General features: G+C 38.0%; 2 protein-coding genes across 2 annotated transcripts in view; both read left to right on the forward strand.

Moving 5' to 3' along the window:
* Positions 1 to 18,581, forward strand: part of LOC129258651 (cAMP and cAMP-inhibited cGMP 3',5'-cyclic phosphodiesterase 10A-like) — a 49,353-nt gene extending 30,772 nt beyond the window's left edge. Inside the window, exons 17-24 of the mRNA XM_064098805.1 lie at positions 839 to 922; positions 2,846 to 2,996; positions 4,012 to 4,218; positions 4,965 to 5,086; positions 12,477 to 12,588; positions 13,944 to 14,024; positions 15,544 to 15,632; positions 16,251 to 18,581. Of these exons, the coding sequence (XP_063954875.1) occupies positions 839 to 922; positions 2,846 to 2,996; positions 4,012 to 4,218; positions 4,965 to 5,086; positions 12,477 to 12,588; positions 13,944 to 14,024; positions 15,544 to 15,632; positions 16,251 to 16,341 (937 nt within the window). The 3' untranslated portion in view covers positions 16,342 to 18,581. The remainder of the gene's footprint in view (positions 1 to 838; positions 923 to 2,845; positions 2,997 to 4,011; positions 4,219 to 4,964; positions 5,087 to 12,476; positions 12,589 to 13,943; positions 14,025 to 15,543; positions 15,633 to 16,250) is intronic.
* LOC135153930 (uncharacterized) lies at positions 5,881 to 6,915 on the forward strand. The gene is made up of 3 exons (XM_064098850.1): positions 5,881 to 5,898; positions 6,008 to 6,469; positions 6,617 to 6,915. The coding sequence occupies exons 1-3, from the start codon at positions 5,881 to 5,883 to the stop codon at positions 6,869 to 6,871; spliced, it is 735 nt and encodes a 244-aa protein (XP_063954920.1). The 3' UTR covers positions 6,872 to 6,915.
* Positions 18,582 to 18,896: the final 315 nt, after the last annotated feature.

Consider the following 18,896-nt stretch of genomic DNA (forward strand, 5'->3'; position numbering starts at 1 on the left):
CAACTTCTGAAGTTTGACCTTGCCCCACATTTCAAGGCACTGCACCTCCGTGTGAACCATAATCACATCATGTAGGGTATCATTTTAAAGAAGATTAAATGATCTATTCATTGATATTAATTACACATTGATATTTACTGAAACCGATGAGGAATTATCGATCAAAGTCAAAACAAACCGCTGAGAAACTCACTCATCACCACGGAAAAAAGAACAGTTACTTTCAATATTGTGTCATTTGCAACTTTTGAATTTTGACCTTGCCCCACATTTCAAGGCACTGCACCTCCATGTGAACCATAATCATATCACGTAGGGTATCATTTTAAAGAGAATTAAATGCTTTATTCATTTATATTAATTACACATTGATATTTACTAAAACCGAGGAGGGATTAACAAACAAAGTCAGATTTACAAAAAAAAATTAAGGAGTTTATATGGAAATCCATCAATGTCATATTTTTGTTTCTCCAGGAAATTTGCACAATGTCCTCTGTAAACAAAAAGAAGCACACTGAATTTTCAAGAAAAAATGTATGAATATACATCGTCTTTACGTGTAGAAAGTATTTTAAACAAACATACAGGTACAATTTAATTGTTCACGTTGCTTGCTTTTCATTTTCATAGTTGGGGTTGATCGTATCAATGGCAACTGTTTGTAAGATGGTGTCCTGAGGCCTGTAACACAAAACTTAGCAATGATCATAGAACAGTTTTCTACGATTGATTGCATAGACTACAATGTGCACTTAATCGTTAAAATCAAGCGCACGATCAATTGCTAACCTTTGTGTTATGGGACCCAGGAATTCATATTTACTTTCTCTTCTAGGTTTGAGTTCCACAGCAGACCTTATGTTAGTTCATTGAATGAGCTATTCATCTACATGGTGCAGAGGCTCTGTGGACCATCAAGGTTAGTAATGAATTTAAAGGAAAATGAAACCTTTGAAACAAGATAGCTTGTGCAAATACAGAAAAATCAAAGAAACAGATAAACGAAAGTTTGAGAAAAATTGAATGAATAAGAAAGTTATGAGCATTTGAAGTTTAGATCATTAATGTAATGTAGATCCTCCCATTGGCAATGCGACAAAGATGTGTGATCTCACATGTGAACAATTTTCCTATTACTTTTCTACATATTTTACTTGAAATTCCTCTATTATCACATCTGTCAGTAGATCATGTATTCTTTCTATAGAAGGGCATGTAATACAAATTTTTAAAGAATACATAGATAAAGAGTTTGTATCACCCTAAGAAAAAGCAAAAATATACATTTTCGGGGCATTTTATGGTCCATCAAAGGGAAGGTTGTTCACATGTGACATCAAAATTATTTGTCGCATTGCCAATAGGAGGATCTCCATAGCATTAGTGATCGCAATATTCAAATGCTCATACCTTTCTCATTATTTGTCTGATTTTTCTCAAACTTGCTTTGATCTTATTTGATTTTTGTGTTTCCACAAAAGCCAACTTGTTCCAAAGGTTTCATTCCACTTTAAGCAATGTTCTACAAATTTGTACGGTCATAAACAGTGATGTAGTTGAGGCCAGATTTTGCCGTTATTGGCTATGACTTTGCTCTGAGTCACGTGTATAAAATCTATGGGAGGAGATTTTCTCCAGCTACTTTGTGATTCTATACTACTGGCCTTGACTACCTCATTTTCAGTTTCATTTTATTTATTTTAATTTTTTTATTTAAAATTTGAACTGTTTTTTTCAGCATGTCCTTATTGAAGATAAATAGATGAATCTTATTTCACACGGTAAAAAACACAAACAGATACAAAGTCTGCTTTGCAGTGGGGTCTTGCCATAAATAAGTAATTGAACATTCAAACATACATTATAGTTTTTATACATAAACTTTGCGTGTGGATATTTCAGAAAGTTGTTCATAAGTTTCAAATGACTTTGTGAATGACTGTTGATCCTTTCTTGTGCTAAATGATATACACCAAATTTGCATTGATGTGGATTTGGCACCTAAGAAAGGATCACCAGTCGTTGAGAAAGTTGCCTGTAACTTCTGAACACCTTTATACATTTAAAAACACCTGCCCGGTCTTGAGTCAAAAGGTAGGGACCATATATCCCTTAATGATAACCTCGGAAGGTTTGCAAGGTGGTACAGTTAACAGCGGTGAGGCTTAGAGTTTACCATATGGTTGGTCCTGAAAAGGACTGTTCACCAGTAATGGAGTGATGGAGATGAAAATTGAAAGGCAAGAGAGAGATGAGAAAGAGAAGTATATTTTGTGATGCAAGGTGGAGTCCTAAAAAGGACTGTAAACCAAATGAGATCAATGATCAATTTGGATCAGCATAGTATGAGATGGGTTGAGAAATCCTGAATATCGATGAGTACATGAGCAGTGTAGAGTCAACGAGTTGAATAGTCTTGGTGTTCAGAGCATCTTGACTGTCTGTCATGATAACAGAAATTAATAACGTCTGTATTAAGACTATTAATTCATTTGCCATCTTCTGCAAGCTTTTAATGCCACCATAATTACAACGTACATTTTTAAACTGGGCGTTGTTGCATACGCCTGCAATTCAAGCTACATTAGAAAAATTTACAAGTTGGTGCAGAGGTTTGAGGTTCAAGCCCTGATCACATCTTGTGGATGGTGACGATACTAACAGCTTAGCCCCTGATATAAATAACATCATGTCTGATTGATAAACGTCTGTAAAAAAGATTTACTGGGCTTCTTTTGAAGAAAACTCCTCAGCCTTGCTAGTCAAATCCTTGGGTAGCCATGAGGGTTGCTTTTCTGCTCTGAATGTTCTTATCATTTGATCATATTTTTTGTCCTTTCAGCTTTGATCTGACGACTCTAGCTCGGTTTATCCTAACTGTTAGAAAAAACTACAGACTGGTTCCGTTCCATAACTTCTGCCATGCATTTGATGTCTGTCACTGTATGTTCATGCTGCTCTTGCACAGTGAAGGAAGGTTCACGGATGAGGAGGTAGGCTGGTTACACAAACAACACTGGTTAACCTGGGCCCCCATCTTACAAAGAGTTATGATTGATCGGATCATTGTCAAGTATACGGAAATCCATTAATGTCATCATTTTTCTTTTAGGAGATTTGCTCAAATGTCCTTTCAAAACAAAGAGAAGCATACTGGATTATCGAGAAAACAGTGAATGTGAATATACATAATTTCCAGAAAATATTTTGAACAAACATGTTATTTTAGATGTTGAATTTGCTGGCTTTCCATAGTTGCAATTGATAGGATCAATCGTAACTCTTTGTAAGATGGGCTCCTGATGAATATTAAAACATGTCATTCCCAGTACAGGGAACTCCCTAGATTTAGAAAGAACGGGGGAGCATATTTCATGATACAAAAAGCAAGTGATTTTTTTACAGACTGTTTGTTATAAGCTATTGAAATCCTTGCATATGATTGGCTTAGATCAAATTTGTTAGTAAGAATTACTGACAAGATGCTTGATGAAACACTAACCTGTTTTCCATCATGGAAGACCCCCCCCCCATCCTGTCCTTTGCATGGTACAACATGAATTATGACAGGGTTCGTGTTATATAAACTTTGGTCTTAAGTTGTAGTTTAACTATGGATAGCCAATTGTGACACAAATCTTTCAACGTTGCAGGTTTATCAACTTATCAACTCATTTGACACTTAACCATTTACCATTAATTTAACCATTAAAAAAAAAAAGATTTAATATACAGTAATATTCAAAGTGAATATATCAAAGCAATACAAAGTTTAAAAAAAATGGTTAGGGGTCCAAAGAAGCAACAGCTTGTAGTTAGGACTCCCTTTACATAACAAAGCTACAAACTCAAGTTTGTAACTTTTTGATCATAATTTCTTTTCATGGTAAAAGCATGCAGAAACAATATACTACTAGTAGTAATTGTTTTCAGCACAGATTATCATTTTAAGGTATCGTGAACTTTAGTAAAATCATATTTTTCTTCATTCTATATATTGAAACACAGATGTATGGCATGTTCTTTGGAAGTATCTGCCATGATATAGATCACCGTGGTCTGACCAACAGCTTCCATGCGAAGTTTGGAACTCCACTTGGTAAACTCTACACCTCCTCCATTATGGAAAGACACCACTTTGCTATGACGGTATCCATCTTGCACCGGGAGGGGCACAACATCTTCTCACACCTTCCTTTGAATGTATTCAAGAAGGTAAAGTCTAATGATTGATCAATCACTTATTGATTAAGACAGTTTCCATCCTGGGCTGGGAGGGGCAAAATGTTTTTTTTTCTTATCTTCCATTGAACATATTCAACAATTGATTGATTGATAACTTATGGATGGATGGATGGATGGATGTATGGATGCATGGATGGATGGATGGAGTGATGGATGGATGGATGGATGGATGGATGAATGAATTAATGAATGAATGAGTGAGTGAGTGAGTGAGTGAGTGAGTGAATGAGTGAATCAGTCAGTCAATCAATCTATCTGTAGACATAGCACTCAAGCTCTTAGAGCTTATGATGATCAACTCATGTATATATATTATCTGAATGATGTAATGTTGACAGTGATGTACATATATATGAACAAAATCAAATCAAATCTATCAGTCTATCAATCAATCAGTCAATCAATCATGAATCAATCAATCAACTAATCCATTAAAACAAATGTTGCTCACAATCATTCAATTGTCCATTTGCAGCCTACTTCATAAAGACTTGTAAACAGCTAATGTAACTTTGTTATCATTAATTGTAACTGCAATGAAAATCCTGGTTGTGATTGGCTACTGAGCCCCGTTACCATGGTAGTTGCCATGATGATTAAGTTACAATAGTTATTAGTATTTATGAAATTCGGCCGAGGTCATTTTTTTTATCTCTTGACAGTTCATTAATTTGTTTGAATATGATTTTGTTACGAATCATCTTATTTTTTTGCAGGTCATGGATCTGATGCAAGAGATTGTGATGTCAACAGACCTGACGACCTTCTTCCCAAACCACAAAGAGCTGTCCAAGCTCCTCGTTGCTCAGTCCTTGGACTGGACCATTGATCATCACAGGTTAGAATCCCAAGGATATAATGTTAAAACACACTTTTTTTTGCATTGCAGCGTTTTTTGTCTCACCTGCATAGCAGAGTGAGACTATAGGCGCCGCTTTTCGAACAGCAGCAGTGGCGGCGACAGCGGCGTCAACATCAAATCTTAACCGAAGGTTAAGTTTTTAAAATGACAGCATAACTTAGAAAGTATATGGACCTAGTTCATGAAACGTAGACAAGTATTACTAAACGTCCTGCCTGAGTTTTAGGTCACATGACCAAGGTCAAACAAGGTCATTTAGGGTCAATGAACTTAGACCATGTTGGGGGAATCAACATCAAAATCTTAACCTAAGGTTAAGTTTTTGAAATGTCATCATAACTTAAAAAATATATGGACCTAGTTCATGAAACTTGAACATACGGTTAATCAAGTATTACTGAACATCCTGCTTGAGTTTCACGTCACACGACCAAGGTCAAAGGTCATTAAGGGTCAATCAACTTTGGCCAAATTGGGGGTATCTGTTGAATTACCATCATAACTTTGAAAGTTTATTGGTCTAGTTAATAAAACTTGGACATATAAGAGTAATCAAGTATCACTGAACATCCTGTGTGAATTTCAGGTCACATGACCAACGTCAAAGGTCAATGAACTTTGATCATGTGGGGGAATCTGTTGAATTACCATTATAACTTTGAAAGTTTATGGATCTGATTCATGAAACTTGGACATAAGACTAAGAGTAACCAAGTATCACTGAACATCTTGTGCGAGTTTCAGGTCACATGACCTTTCAAATTTTATAGATGTTGAATTTCTTTTCGGTATCCAACGCAAGGTGTTCCTTTTGTGTTTCTTACGTAACTGCGTATTTCGAGTTTTCTCGTTGCGCTAACACGCATATCTTTTCCATTCTCGGCTCAGCATTATTAGCTCGCGCACGTTTGGAAACCAGCTCCAGATTTTCTCTACGAGTCCTGCTACCGTATTTTTCCCGTCAAGATAGCGGCATGGACGTGGACGAGACCACGCCCGGCCCAGCCACGTCTCACAACATTTTACAAGCCATCCAGGCTCTTCAACGAAAGGTGGACTCTGCCTCCCGGAAATCTGCCAAGCCCGAAAACTCCCCCTCCTTCAAGAGTGAGGGAAACAAGCAGCAATACGACCACGCCCAAAAAAAAATTTCAGTGCATTGACGACGCTCTACATTCGCTGGAGGATATCGATATCGAGGCCGCAAAGGAGCGTCTACTCGAGGCATCCGCCCTCCTTACTCAGAGGCAGAAACTGATTCGCCTGGCAGACCGCTCCCCTTTGGGCTGGGCCACAGTCAAAGAGTATATCGCAGACGACCTCGCGGAGAATTCCGATGACGAAAAACGTCTCAGAAAGGTAATATGTTTTTAATTCCAGAATATTTTATTTTTAACAAAATATATCAAATTTTTAATACGAATTTTAGCAACATTTGACTGCGTTTTATACCACTGTGCATTTCTTCATGCATTGTTAATTTTTTCATATGCGATTTATTTTCAGGCGGAGAAGGCTGCAGCCACCAAAAGGGCCGAAACAGCCAAAAAGTCAAAGATTCAGCCCCCCTTCCGGGCCCCCCGCTCTTCTGTACCTCCTCACATTATGCCTGGGACTTTTCGTCGCTTCAACCCCTACCGTCCTGAAACCCGCATCTGCTTCCAGTGTGGCATCGCCGGTCACGTCCGCCCCAACTGCCCCGCTCTGCGAGCCGCTAGAAGTGCCGTCAACCAGCAACAGCCATCCAAGGCCCCCTTCTAGTGCCCCACCCGCCTCATCTCTCGACCCGCCTTCAGGCGTGCAAGGTAAATTGAGAGAATGTTTAGCATTCTGGAAAAGTGAATTAAATGCTTCCAAGTTTGTTTGCGATATTATCGAGTACGGTTATAAAATCCTCTTTGATAAAGTACCTCCCCCATTTTATAGCAAGAATAACAAGTCCAGTTTGGATCACCCAGATTTTGTTGAAAGTGCCATCTCTGAATTGATACAAAACAGATGTGCAATAGAAGTAAAGCAACGCCCTTATTGCTGTAACCCTCTAACCGTTGCCGAAGGCAAAAAATTACGCCTAGTTTTGGATTTACGTCACACAAATCAGTTCGTTGCTCAATCTAAATTTAAATACGAAGATCTCACTCATATTGCGCAAGTGCTTGGTTCCGAGCAATTTTATTTCTCATTTGATTTAAAGTCCGGCTATCACCATGTCGAAATATTTCCCCCCCCACCAGCAATTTTTAGGGTTTTCTTGGACCCATTCTGATTCCGTAGTACGTTATTATGTATTCACTGTACTGCCTTTTGGGCTCAACAGCGCATGTTATTTGTTCACTAAATTGACAAGGCCACTAGTGTACCACTGGCGTTCACATGGTATAATTGCTTACATGTATATTGATGACGGCCTCATCATTTCACCGTCTTATGAATCCGCTTTAGCAAATTTGGCAGTAGTAAGGCAAACTATCCGGCGCAGCGGTTTCGTTCCCAATGAAGCAAAGTGTGCTTGGAACCCATCTAGTAGAATTCTTTACTTAGGATTCCTCATCGATTCACCATCACGCTCGATTTTTGTACCTCAGTCGAAACTAATAAACTTAGTTCAGAGCACTGACGAGCTTGTCTCATTTTCTAAGGCTGCTGCTCCTGTCCCAGTGAGAAAATTGGCCTCATTCGCCGGACACGTCATTTCAATGAATCTCGCTCTCGGTCCGGTGGCGAGATTGATGACGCGCGCAACTTATCGCGCAATCGAATCTCGGTCTTCATGGTCCGATTTGATTTTTATTTCCGAATCTGTGCTCAATGAACTGGTTTTTTGGTCTGCCAACATTTTTTCGCTTAATGGATTTGCATTTTCATATCGCCTTGTACCGACCATGCAAATATTTTCTGACGCCAGCGATCTTGGTTTTGGTGCTCATGTCCAAGATCATTCACACCTGCGTGTCCACAGTTTGTGGTCACCTTCTGAAAAACTTCAGAGTTCCACTTGGCGCGAATTGACCGCTGTTTATCGCTCACTCAAAGCATTTTCCAGCCATTGCTTTAACCAAAAAATCAAGTGGTTCTCTGATAATTCCAACGTGCCTCGAATCATTAACTATGGTAGTGTTAAGTCCGATCTTCATCGTATCGCGCTTGATATTTTCTCTTACTGTCAGTTGCACGATATTGTTATTTCACCGGAATGGTTACCCAGGAGAGAAAATATTTTAGCAGACAAGATCAGTAAATATCGCGATTATGACGACTGGTCTATCGACGATCATTCTTTCTCACAAGTAGACAACTTGTGGGGGCCACATACAGTCGATAGGTTTGCCTCCCCCCACAATGCCAAACTTCCCAATTTTAACGCAAGATTTTTTTGCCGGGGCGTTTCCGCCGTGGACGCATTTTGTCAAAATTGGGAATTTGAAAACAATTACCTCTGCCCGCCAGTATCGTTCATTATTCAAGTAATAAAGCGAATGGCTGCTTGTAGCGCTGTCGGCACGCTGATAGTTCCCCGTTGGCCTACCTCCCATTTCTGGCCTTTCATTTGCCCCGACGGCATCCATTTTGATGCGCACATTCACGATTGGAGGATATTAAATGCTTCATTTACTCCCTCCTCCTTGCACAAAGACAAAGATGTGTTTTACGAGCAACCGTCATTTTCGACCCTAGCATTACGATACGATTTTAAGCGCTCGCCTAGAACTTCAAACACCGGTTTTTGTTCTGCCGACTTGGGTTATTGTCCAAATTGTATTTGAAGCAAACGAGTCCTTATGATCAAGTACTCATATTACGATATTAGCTTTTTGCATTATACAGGCCGATTTGTGCGCCCTTCGTTCCTTCTTTTGTACGATACAGGCTGATTTGCGGGCCAATAATATTATTATTTTGTTCTATCGAGGCTGATTTGCGTACCTATCATTATCTCTTTTTATTCTATCAAGGCCAATTTGCGTGCCTAGTCACCCACCCCCCCCCCCCCCCCCCCCCCCCCCGTTTTGTGATATACAGGCAGATTTGCATGCCTAGGTGATGTGCAGCCCTTGCTTGCATTGTAATCACACCTTGCTTAGGTCAATTTAAGTTCCTGGCAACTTTTTGCCCTATCTGTTATGCCTTCTTTTGCGTTTCTCGATAGCTAATAATCATTGCCCAGCTCTGACCAAACATGTTCAATCTTTTGTCATTGTTGTTATTTTTCAGTATTTGTCACCTGAGATAGATAAAGAAAGGAAATTAACTTTCCGACGTTGTAACACATAGGAGGAAAGTTGAATTTCTTTTCGGTATCCAACGCAAGGTGTTCCTTTTGTGTTTCTTACGTAACTGCGTATTTCGAGTTTTCTCGTTGCGCTAACACGCATATCTTTTCCATTCTCGGCTCAGCATTATTAGCTCGACTTCCCACCCCCCCTTTTTGTTCTTACGGCTTTCCCCTCACCCCCCCCCTTCCCTGCTCAAACTTGCATTACTTAGTATTCAGGAACAAGGAGCAAGGGAGTGCGCCCTCGCTCGGTACCCTGGGACGCAACCACGTTTCCTCCATGAACTAATATGGGGGTTTTTCGTGGCCTCCGAGTACTAGTGTCTCGTACACTAGTCAGGTACTGGGCGCCTTGCATCCTCCTTATTCGTTTCCTGTCGCATTGTTATTCTTTTGATTAAATCTAGGTCTTTTGGATACCTACTTTTGAAAGAGTACGTATTAAGCAGCTTTTGGTTCTACTCATTACTTTGTTTCTTGAAATTTCTCACTCTGCTTACTGTTACAGTATGTATATCAGTCTTTCGACTGATTTCTTTTTATTAATTTTGTCTAATTTTCTTGCTCTCATGAGCTAACTTTCAGAAACATGGTCCGCCAAGCAAGACTCCATCTCCGATCCGCATCTACGCAGCCTAGCCGCTGATGTTCTTCCATCCCTACTCATACATGTCTGCCAAAGCTTCATCTACCACATCAAAATACAAATCCCGTTGGGACAAATGGGTCCAGTGGGCGAGCTCCAAATCTCTACCCACATTTCCAGTCCAAGCGTACCACCTCTGTCTATACCTTTCCCACCTGTCTTCCGTTAGCGGAGCCAAGACTCTAGCAGATTCCCTCGTCGCGTCAGTGAAATGGGCGCACAGTCTCGCAGGCCTTCTTCACCCACAGATGACCCTATGGTAAAAACAGCAGTGCAGGGGTATAACCGGACTCACTCTTCCCCTGTTTTTCGTAAGGAGCCTGTTACACCAGAAATGCTGTCCCATCTTCGCGCATCACACGGTCAGCTCAATGCATCTTTAGCTGATCTACGCATTTTGTTTATATGCTTCATTTCTTATGCTGGATTCCTACGCTTCGACGACCTTAGCAGGATAAGAAGGAAGGACTGCACTCTTCATCATGACAGGCTAGTCCTACACTTACCCTCTTCTAAAACCGATCAATTCCGCCAAGGCAGAGATGTTACCATTGCTAGGACATACAACCCGACCTGTCCCGTCATTATAGCCGAGCGATATTTCGCAGCTTTAGGCGATCCTCCTCATTCTCACCTACCAGTGATTCGCAGGCTTGCTCGTTCCAAACGCGGTCTAGTCGCCACTTCTCACGGCCTAAGTTACACCAGAACTCGCGAGATTGTCCTGGAGGCGTTGAAGCCCTTTGTTCCCGACGTCTCTAAGTTCGGTTTGCACAGTCTCCGGTCGGGTGGAGCTTCATCCGCTAGTAACAATAGAGTTTCTCCCTTTCTGATTTCACAACATGGCCGTTGGAAGTCAGACAAAGCCAGGGACACATACATAAAATCGGACGCAACGTTAAATCTTCTTCCTTCACAATCCCTCGGGATTTAAGCTTCAAATCCCAATCCTTTATCATTGTTGTCGAGTTAATTTTCTTGGCTGTGTTTTTGCTTATGCATACTTTGCAATGTTCGTATCATTCTGAACAAATATGAGTCTATTGAATAAACAGCGAGCTAATAATCATTGCCCAGCTCGATAGCTAATAATCATTGCCCAGCTCTGACCAAACATGTTCAATCTTTTGTCATTGTTGTTATTTTTCAGTATTTGTCACCTGAGGTAGATAAAGAAAGGAAATTAACTTTCCGACGTTGTAACACATAGGAGGAAAATAGTGTATAAAACGTGGATATAGGGGTAATCAAGTATCACTTACAAGTTTTAGGTCTCATGATCAAGGTCAAAGGTCATGTAAGGTCAATGAACTTTGGCCAAGTTAGGGGGTATTTGTTGAATTACCATCATAACTTTGAAAGTTTATTGGTCTAGTTCATAAAACTTGGACATATAAGAGTAATCAAGTATCACTGAACATCTTGTGCGAGTTTCAGGTCACATGACCTTTCAAATTTTATAGATATAGTGTATAAAATGTGGATATAGGGGTAATCAAGTATCACTTACAAGTTTTAGGTCACATGATCAAGGTCAAAGGTCATGTAAGGTCAATGAACTTTGATCATGTGGGGGAATCTGTTGAATTACCATTATAACTGATAGTTTATAGATCTGATTCATGAAACTTGGACATAAGAGAAACCAAGTATCACTGAACATCTTGTGCGAGTTTCAGGTCACATGACCTTTCAAATTTTATAGATATAGTGTATAAAATGTGGATATAGGGGTAATCAAGTATCACTTACAAGTTTTAGGTCACATGATCAAGGTCAAATGTCAATGAACGTAGTATTGTATCATTATATGAATGGTGTTTCTTGTGAATAATTATTTTATAGTAGTTTTCAAAGTCAGCACTGCTGCTATATTTAATTGCGTGATGCAGGTGAGACCGCCAGAGGCATTCCACTTGATTATACCATATACCTAGGCAGGGCATGATGAAAAACACCTACTACCAAAATGTGATGGGAATCGATCTATGGGGGCCTTAGATATGACCTAAACATAATTAGCCCCATTGAAGTCAATGTATTCATAAGGTCATATCTAAGGCCATGTATGGACCATTTCCCACCAAATTTGGGTTGTGATTTGGGTTGTGGAAGTACATAATTGTATTTCATCATCAGGGACTGCGGAAGCAGGGGGGGGGGGATGGGGTGGGGGCTTCAGCCCCCCTTCTTTTTTCCAAAACCGTGTACAAAAAAGTAAAAATGACCATATGATTGTGATTTAATGGTCAGCCCCCCCACTTTGAAAACCGTTCCGCGGCCCCTGATCATGCCCTGCCAAAATATGGTATAAAAAATGGTAACATGCAAATATGGGAAATTAATGATGTCACACTTCGGTACTCTATTGTGCTTTCAAATGCGTGGTTTGACTGGTCCGATCATTCTGATAAACTAATGAATAATTTCCCTTCTAATAAATGTAGATGGAGTATCCGCTGCATGTGTATGACAGCCTGTGACCTCTGTGCAACTTCAAAGATGTGGCCTATTCAACAACACATAGTAGATTGTCTCTATGAGGAGTTCTACCATCAGGTAAAAACACTACTACCAGCAGTGATAAAGTCTATGCAGGGTTTTTTGGCAAGAATTAAACAGGTCTTCCTGATTGTCAGGAAGACTCACTGAAAATTGACTGATTTTCAAATGAAAAGCTGCAGATTTTTTTAAAATTGACTGATTTTCAAGTGAAAAGCTGCAGATTTTCAATTTCTCCCCTGATTCATACATATCTTTCATTGACCTTATTATAACTGAAAAAATCCTCCCTTCTTCCTCATTAAATTCTTGCCGAGTGAATATTAAAGTTGGCAGCTCTGCATAAATGTGATGTACTGTATGTGGTTTTCTGAGTAACAATCCTAAATTCCCATTGTGATGTCTATGGTCAGATGTAAAGATTGGCAATACGTCGAAGCTGACCAATGTGTCTTAATAATGGTATATTGGGCTTTTCTGCAGCTTTCCTTGCATGGGTACACGTTTTCATTAAAAAATAGCACCCATTTCATTCCCATTGTGATACACTTTGACTTTGGGGAGCATTGTGGCCCAGTGGATTAGTCTTGACTTTGAAACAGGGTCGTGGTTTCGAATCCCAGCCATATGGCGTAATTTCCTTCAGCAAGAAATTTATCCACATTGTGCTGCACTCAACCCAGGTGAGGTGAATGGGTACCTGGCAGGAATTTATTCCTTGAAATACCAATGCGCTGTAAAAAAGGCTGCGGGGCTAAAGCCAGGGTAATTATATCCAAGTCCTTTGGAAGCGCATATGGATGTTATGACATACATGTAATGTGATATGCGCTACACAAGAACTGCGTTATTATTATTGTGAACTGTCCCAAATGAAATGTAATGTAGATACGCAGTAGAGCGCTTATCTACAGTATTTTTTTTTTAACACCCTCATTTGGAAATCCTGAAATAACAAGATTGTCCACCCTTTCATTAGGATATGCATGTAGTTGAAGCTGCAAATCGGACCTGGCTTCCACTTACATCATGTAAATACTGTTTCCTAGTATATGACTTTGCATTCATCTCACTTTCCCTGAAAGTGCAAATCTTGCGTTGCTCTTTAAAACAAAACAAAATCTTGTAATTTCTACATGGATGAGTATTGTACAGATATGCAGTTAAAAGAGATTTCAATATTTAGAATATCATCATGATTTAGACTGTCCTATATTGTATTATTCTGATTTAGACATAATTGTACATAGAAGTGTAATAATGATGTACCATTCATATTTTTAATTGTTTTCTTCCATATATTCCGAATATGCATTTGTATCATTGATTCTTCCCCTTTATCTGTGCTTTGAAGCTTTTGTATAAAGTATTAATTACAGGTCGTTCTTTTACCATTCATCTTTACCTAATAGGGTGACATTGAAAAGCTACGAGGGGAAAGTCCCATCCAGATGCTAGACAGAGACAATCTACCAAATCTAGCAAAAGAACAGGTAGTCATCAGTTGTTTTGATATACACTCTTGAAAATATTCTTCAAAAGAAATAAAAGTAGTAATCCTCAAATATATTTTCTGTCTAGTTTACTTTGTCTCGTAATCTTTACATGTTGATTACATATCTGAATATTTAGGATTTATTTAAGAATCCTTCAGAAAATATTACCGTATAAACCTTTTGAATGCAAATGTTGCACAATTGTACATTCATAGGCCCTACAGTTAATATCAACAATTGTAGTTATTAGATATCTCCTTTATCTTTGTAATATTGAAGCTCGGTGAAAGTTAAAAAAAATCTTCATTAACATCAAAACCATCAGTATCAATGGTAAAATAAGCGAAGCAAAAAAAAAATCAATAGTCACCCCTTCAGAATTAATTCAGCATGCAATTGTTAAGGATTTGAATGCTTTTTGAGAAAATGATTATTTATTAAATTTATTTTCATTAAATCTATTGTGAAATAATGATATATTACTCCAAAGTCCCCATTCAGATGTGGCTTTAGGACTTTCAATGTTTGTAAAGTAAAAAAAAGTCATTGAGTGTGTAAATGCCAACAATTAATATCATGATTGGCAAGCAACTTTTACAATTTTAGCCTTGCAAATGCTGTGACACAATCAAGTTCTCAAAGGGATGATCCAGGCTGGAGATATTTATATCTCAATTAAATAGAGTAAAATTCACAAAAGCAAAATGCTGAAAATTTGATCAAAATCAGATAACAAAGTTATTTAATTTTATAGATTTGCATTATTCCGGTTAAACAGTTCTAGGAATGTTTTATGAATATTCATTAGGTGGGATGATGATGTCATATTCCCACTTGTTCTTTTGTATTTTATTACATGAAAATAGGTTTATTCAAAATTTTTAGACCAAGAACTAAAACAATTGGATTGACAACTGATTAAGTGCATTAGTTATTTATTGCCGCAACTTAATTTCATTATAATGGAGACACATCATTTACACATGCATGAAAAAAATGAAACATTTATGATTTCATGTAATAAAATAAGAAAAAGAAAAGTGGGGATGTGACATCATCAGCCCACCTAATGAATATTCATGACGATGTGCATATAACTGTTTTCACAAAATATATTGATAAACTTTAAAATTCAATAACTTTGTTATTTGTTATCCAATTTTGATGAAATTTTCAGCATTTTGCTCTGTTAATTTTGCTCTATTTATTTAGATATAAATACTTTCAGCCCGGGCCATCCTTTTAAATAGCTTACTGAAATATGGGATTGTGAGCTTGTACCTGCAGCATGTGCATCTATTTACAAAATTATTTTTCAGATGCACAAAGTATAAATTGGGTGTAATTCAAGCATTTAACACTAAATTGACAATAGGGTCTGTCGTCAACAGAGTTTATTTTATTATGGTAAAGCTGAACAATATAGTGTCCATACTATGCTTGTCTGTGATCAAGTAATGAAACAGAAAATTCATAGAAAATTAGGAATCTCATTTCTTATCCAATTTTGTACCAGGTTCAATTCCTGACAAACGTTTGTCTCCCATGCTTCAGTGACATAGTCGATATGCTACCTGCAGCACAACCCCTTCTGGCAGGATGCAAGTAAGTTAGATGCTGTCGTTCAGTAGATCTACATGTGGGGTTCCACAAGGTTAACTCTTGTGACCAGTATTATTTTTCTCTAAAAAAACTGCTTGGATTGTTTGCCTAGCTCAAGTAATCATTTTCAATATTTAGTGACATTTTGCTGTAAATATGTTGATAAACTATAAAACAACTACCATTCCCTTTCTTTTGCATTATCTTCTCTTTTACCCCTTCATCATAGTCCTGCTCTCTTTACCTTCTCCAGCTAGCTGCCAAGTAGTAAGAATTTTCCGTATTTAGTACTAACAAATGAGAAGAATACTGATAGTTTCATGCAGTTTTATGTGTTGTCCTATGGCATTTTTTTGAAAATACTGATTTCCTCACCAAAATACTGATTTTCAGCTTTAAAAAATACTGAAATGTTCTTGTTCAGTGTGGCAGTACTGCTTCTCCCCTTCACAAATTTTGCCTTTTTTTCTCTTTAAAAACAATGGAAAGTAATATAAAAAAAACTCCAGCTTGTGCAAGTCTCCAATTGATAATAGACAATACAAATATATCCAAAATATTTTGTTTAAAAAGTCATTAAGAGTTATTTCAATTCTATTCAATCTTTAATATTTTCTGCAGGGATAACCTCCTTCAGTGGCAGCTGGTACAGGATGGCAAATCAGCAGCCATGTGGAATGTTGAAGAATCAAGAGTAACAGATCCACAATGATGTCTCAATTTCACATCCCCCCAGCTCATCGAATTCTCTTCATGCGAGACCACAAGGCTACACACATAGGCCTGTATTCTGAGCCGAGTTGAATTGGACCTTGGTCTAAATCTCTTGTTTAACTATGGATAACTAAATGTGATTTTTAATTTTTTTTCAGCACTTTTCATACTCAATTGAAAATTGTCTGGGCAATGGATTACTATGTACATGTACCTTTTCTTCACCATGGAGTATGACTACTGCATACATTTGAAATATTCAGTGTAAACAAACTTTGACATATTGGTTACCCATAATTATAGCCCAGTCTTGTAAGGCATTGCATGAGACTTGCGTCCAATACCAAATCAAGTGTAGGTACATGCATAAACACCCAATGCAAATCCTTTTGTTAAGTGCAAATTTTTAGTTGACCTGCATTTTGGATTCACGCTTGGCTTGTGAGTTTCTGGCACTATGCCTTTGACAGCAGTCCGGAATATGGGCCATAGCCTAGGCTAACAAGAAGGGGGAAAAAGAGAAAATAAGAAGAGATTTAAAACAGGGGGGGGGGGGCAGTGTAGTACAGTACCAGTTCTATTGAAAATGAGCTCATCTATTGACTATGTGTACACCACAGAAAATACTGAATTGGACCATACGGTGTGCAGACGCTTGGAAACCCATGGTTAGGGTCAATTAGAACATATCCTTTGTGAATTTGGGTCTATAAGTCTTTTATCACATGGTCTCTATCGAGTCATTTTTGTCTCGTGCCAAATTAGGCTATGAGTTCCAATGATCCATTTGCCTTTTCACCATCTTTCTTGTCCTGTCCCCTAATTTTTTTTGGGGGGAGGGAGAGGTGGGGGTTTCATGTTAGAAAGTGGACACTATGCTTTACATGGAAATCATCCATCTCAAAGTACCCTAGGTAAGTCTCTTTCATGATTTCCCTACCCTGCACACTGCTTCAAATAATCTCATGATTGGGTGAAATATATGCCCTTTTTCATGAATCTAGTTTCAAATGGTATTATAATTTTTCCTCATTTGGGCAATTTTAATACCTTTTTTACTGTACATGCGTACATTGCCCTTCCGTGTTAAACCTTTTTACATGTTTTGTGTAACTATGAGAATGGAGTCCACCTTGTAATGGTAATGCCCCCACCCCGATTCTTCTGACCACTTGGGAAACTTTTCATATAAATGCAAAGTTTGACTTATTAGACCAAGTGGCTTAACTGGAAATCCAAAATTGTTAGACAAGTTGTAAAGTTGAATAAAAGACAAGATACAAGAGTTTTTTGCCACCATTTTTGATGGACTGCTGGGTAGTTTCACCAAGATTCTTAGTATGCACATCTCATTTTTTAGTGAACCCTGAACCTCAAACGTTGTTTTCTCCTTATTTTTTAAAGCTCTCCCTGAATTTCTTCTGCATTCAATCAAGTACTTGTGAGGGTTGTTGGTCATTTTCCCTTTTTTAAGCTCAATGAAAATCTGGCAATTCATTTTGAGTGACTTATTGTTGGTTTTGGGGTGGCTGGTCACATTTAGAAATGTTCAATTTACTCTAAATTAGTTGAATTCACATTTTGTATTGTCTAATCTCTGTGTGCCTCGAGTGTTTTTATAAACACCTCTATGTGCCCTTCATAAATCTTGGATTATTATTATTTCTATAAGAACAAACAAGCAATAGACCTTAGGGCCCAATGAAGAAAGAGTTGTCATTAAATACAACTCCAAAAAAAATTAAATGCAACTTCATTTCTGACCAATCAAAAGGGTGTATTTGGGACTTGTGAACAACTATTTTTCCATTGGCCCCCAGGAGGCAATTTACAGGTCTCTCAGTTACAATTTCTGTATATGGCAAAAACTTAGTTTATAAGTTATAGTCCCATTTATAAATTTCATATTGAAAATCCAATCATATATTGATGAACTTGGAATAACATTGATATTGTTTTTTTACGAAACTTGTAGAAACTATTCAAAGTGTGATGCATCCGTTTTGGTGATTAATATGTAATTTTCATCAACATATTGAGACTGGTATACTAGTAATGCATACAGGGCTATCAAAATTTGCCTCCATGAAACTTCTTTCTGGGTTCATGGTGTTAAAATATCAGTTTTATATCATTCATGTGTAAAGAAATGTCTTTATTGTGTTCAAGAATTAAATGAACTTTAAACCTGTTATAATGGACGTGAACGTGCGTTTCTATGAATATATGTAAAAACTACATTTCAAACAGAAAAAAAATAATGGAGGGGAGGTTTTACAAGAGGGATTATTATGGCATTGTGTGTGAGATATTGGCTTGAATTCACAAAGATCGTTTTGAATATTTAGTTAAACCAACAGTTCATGCAGATTTCCTGCATTAATCGTGCTCATTTTAGCACATGAAGAAAGCGTCCCACATTGAATGTATATTTTGATCTCTGCCCGCTAAATTGATACTTGCTTCCAGGTTACAGCATTGTTTATATTTATTAATGAACAGAGACATGCATGTGATCATTAATGTAGTAACCTTGGTGAAAAGCATGAACCA

This window comes from Lytechinus pictus, chromosome 4 (assembly GCF_037042905.1).
Source record: "Lytechinus pictus isolate F3 Inbred chromosome 4, Lp3.0, whole genome shotgun sequence".
NCBI lineage: Eukaryota > Metazoa > Echinodermata > Echinoidea > Temnopleuroida > Toxopneustidae > Lytechinus > Lytechinus pictus.

Excerpts from the sequence above, each read along its gene's own strand:
- LOC135153930 (XM_064098850.1), top strand. Across the intron at positions 6,470-6,616 it reads ACGAAAAACGTCTCAGAAAG|GCGGAGAAGGCTGCAGCCAC; the intron begins GTAATATGTTTT and ends ATTTATTTTCAG.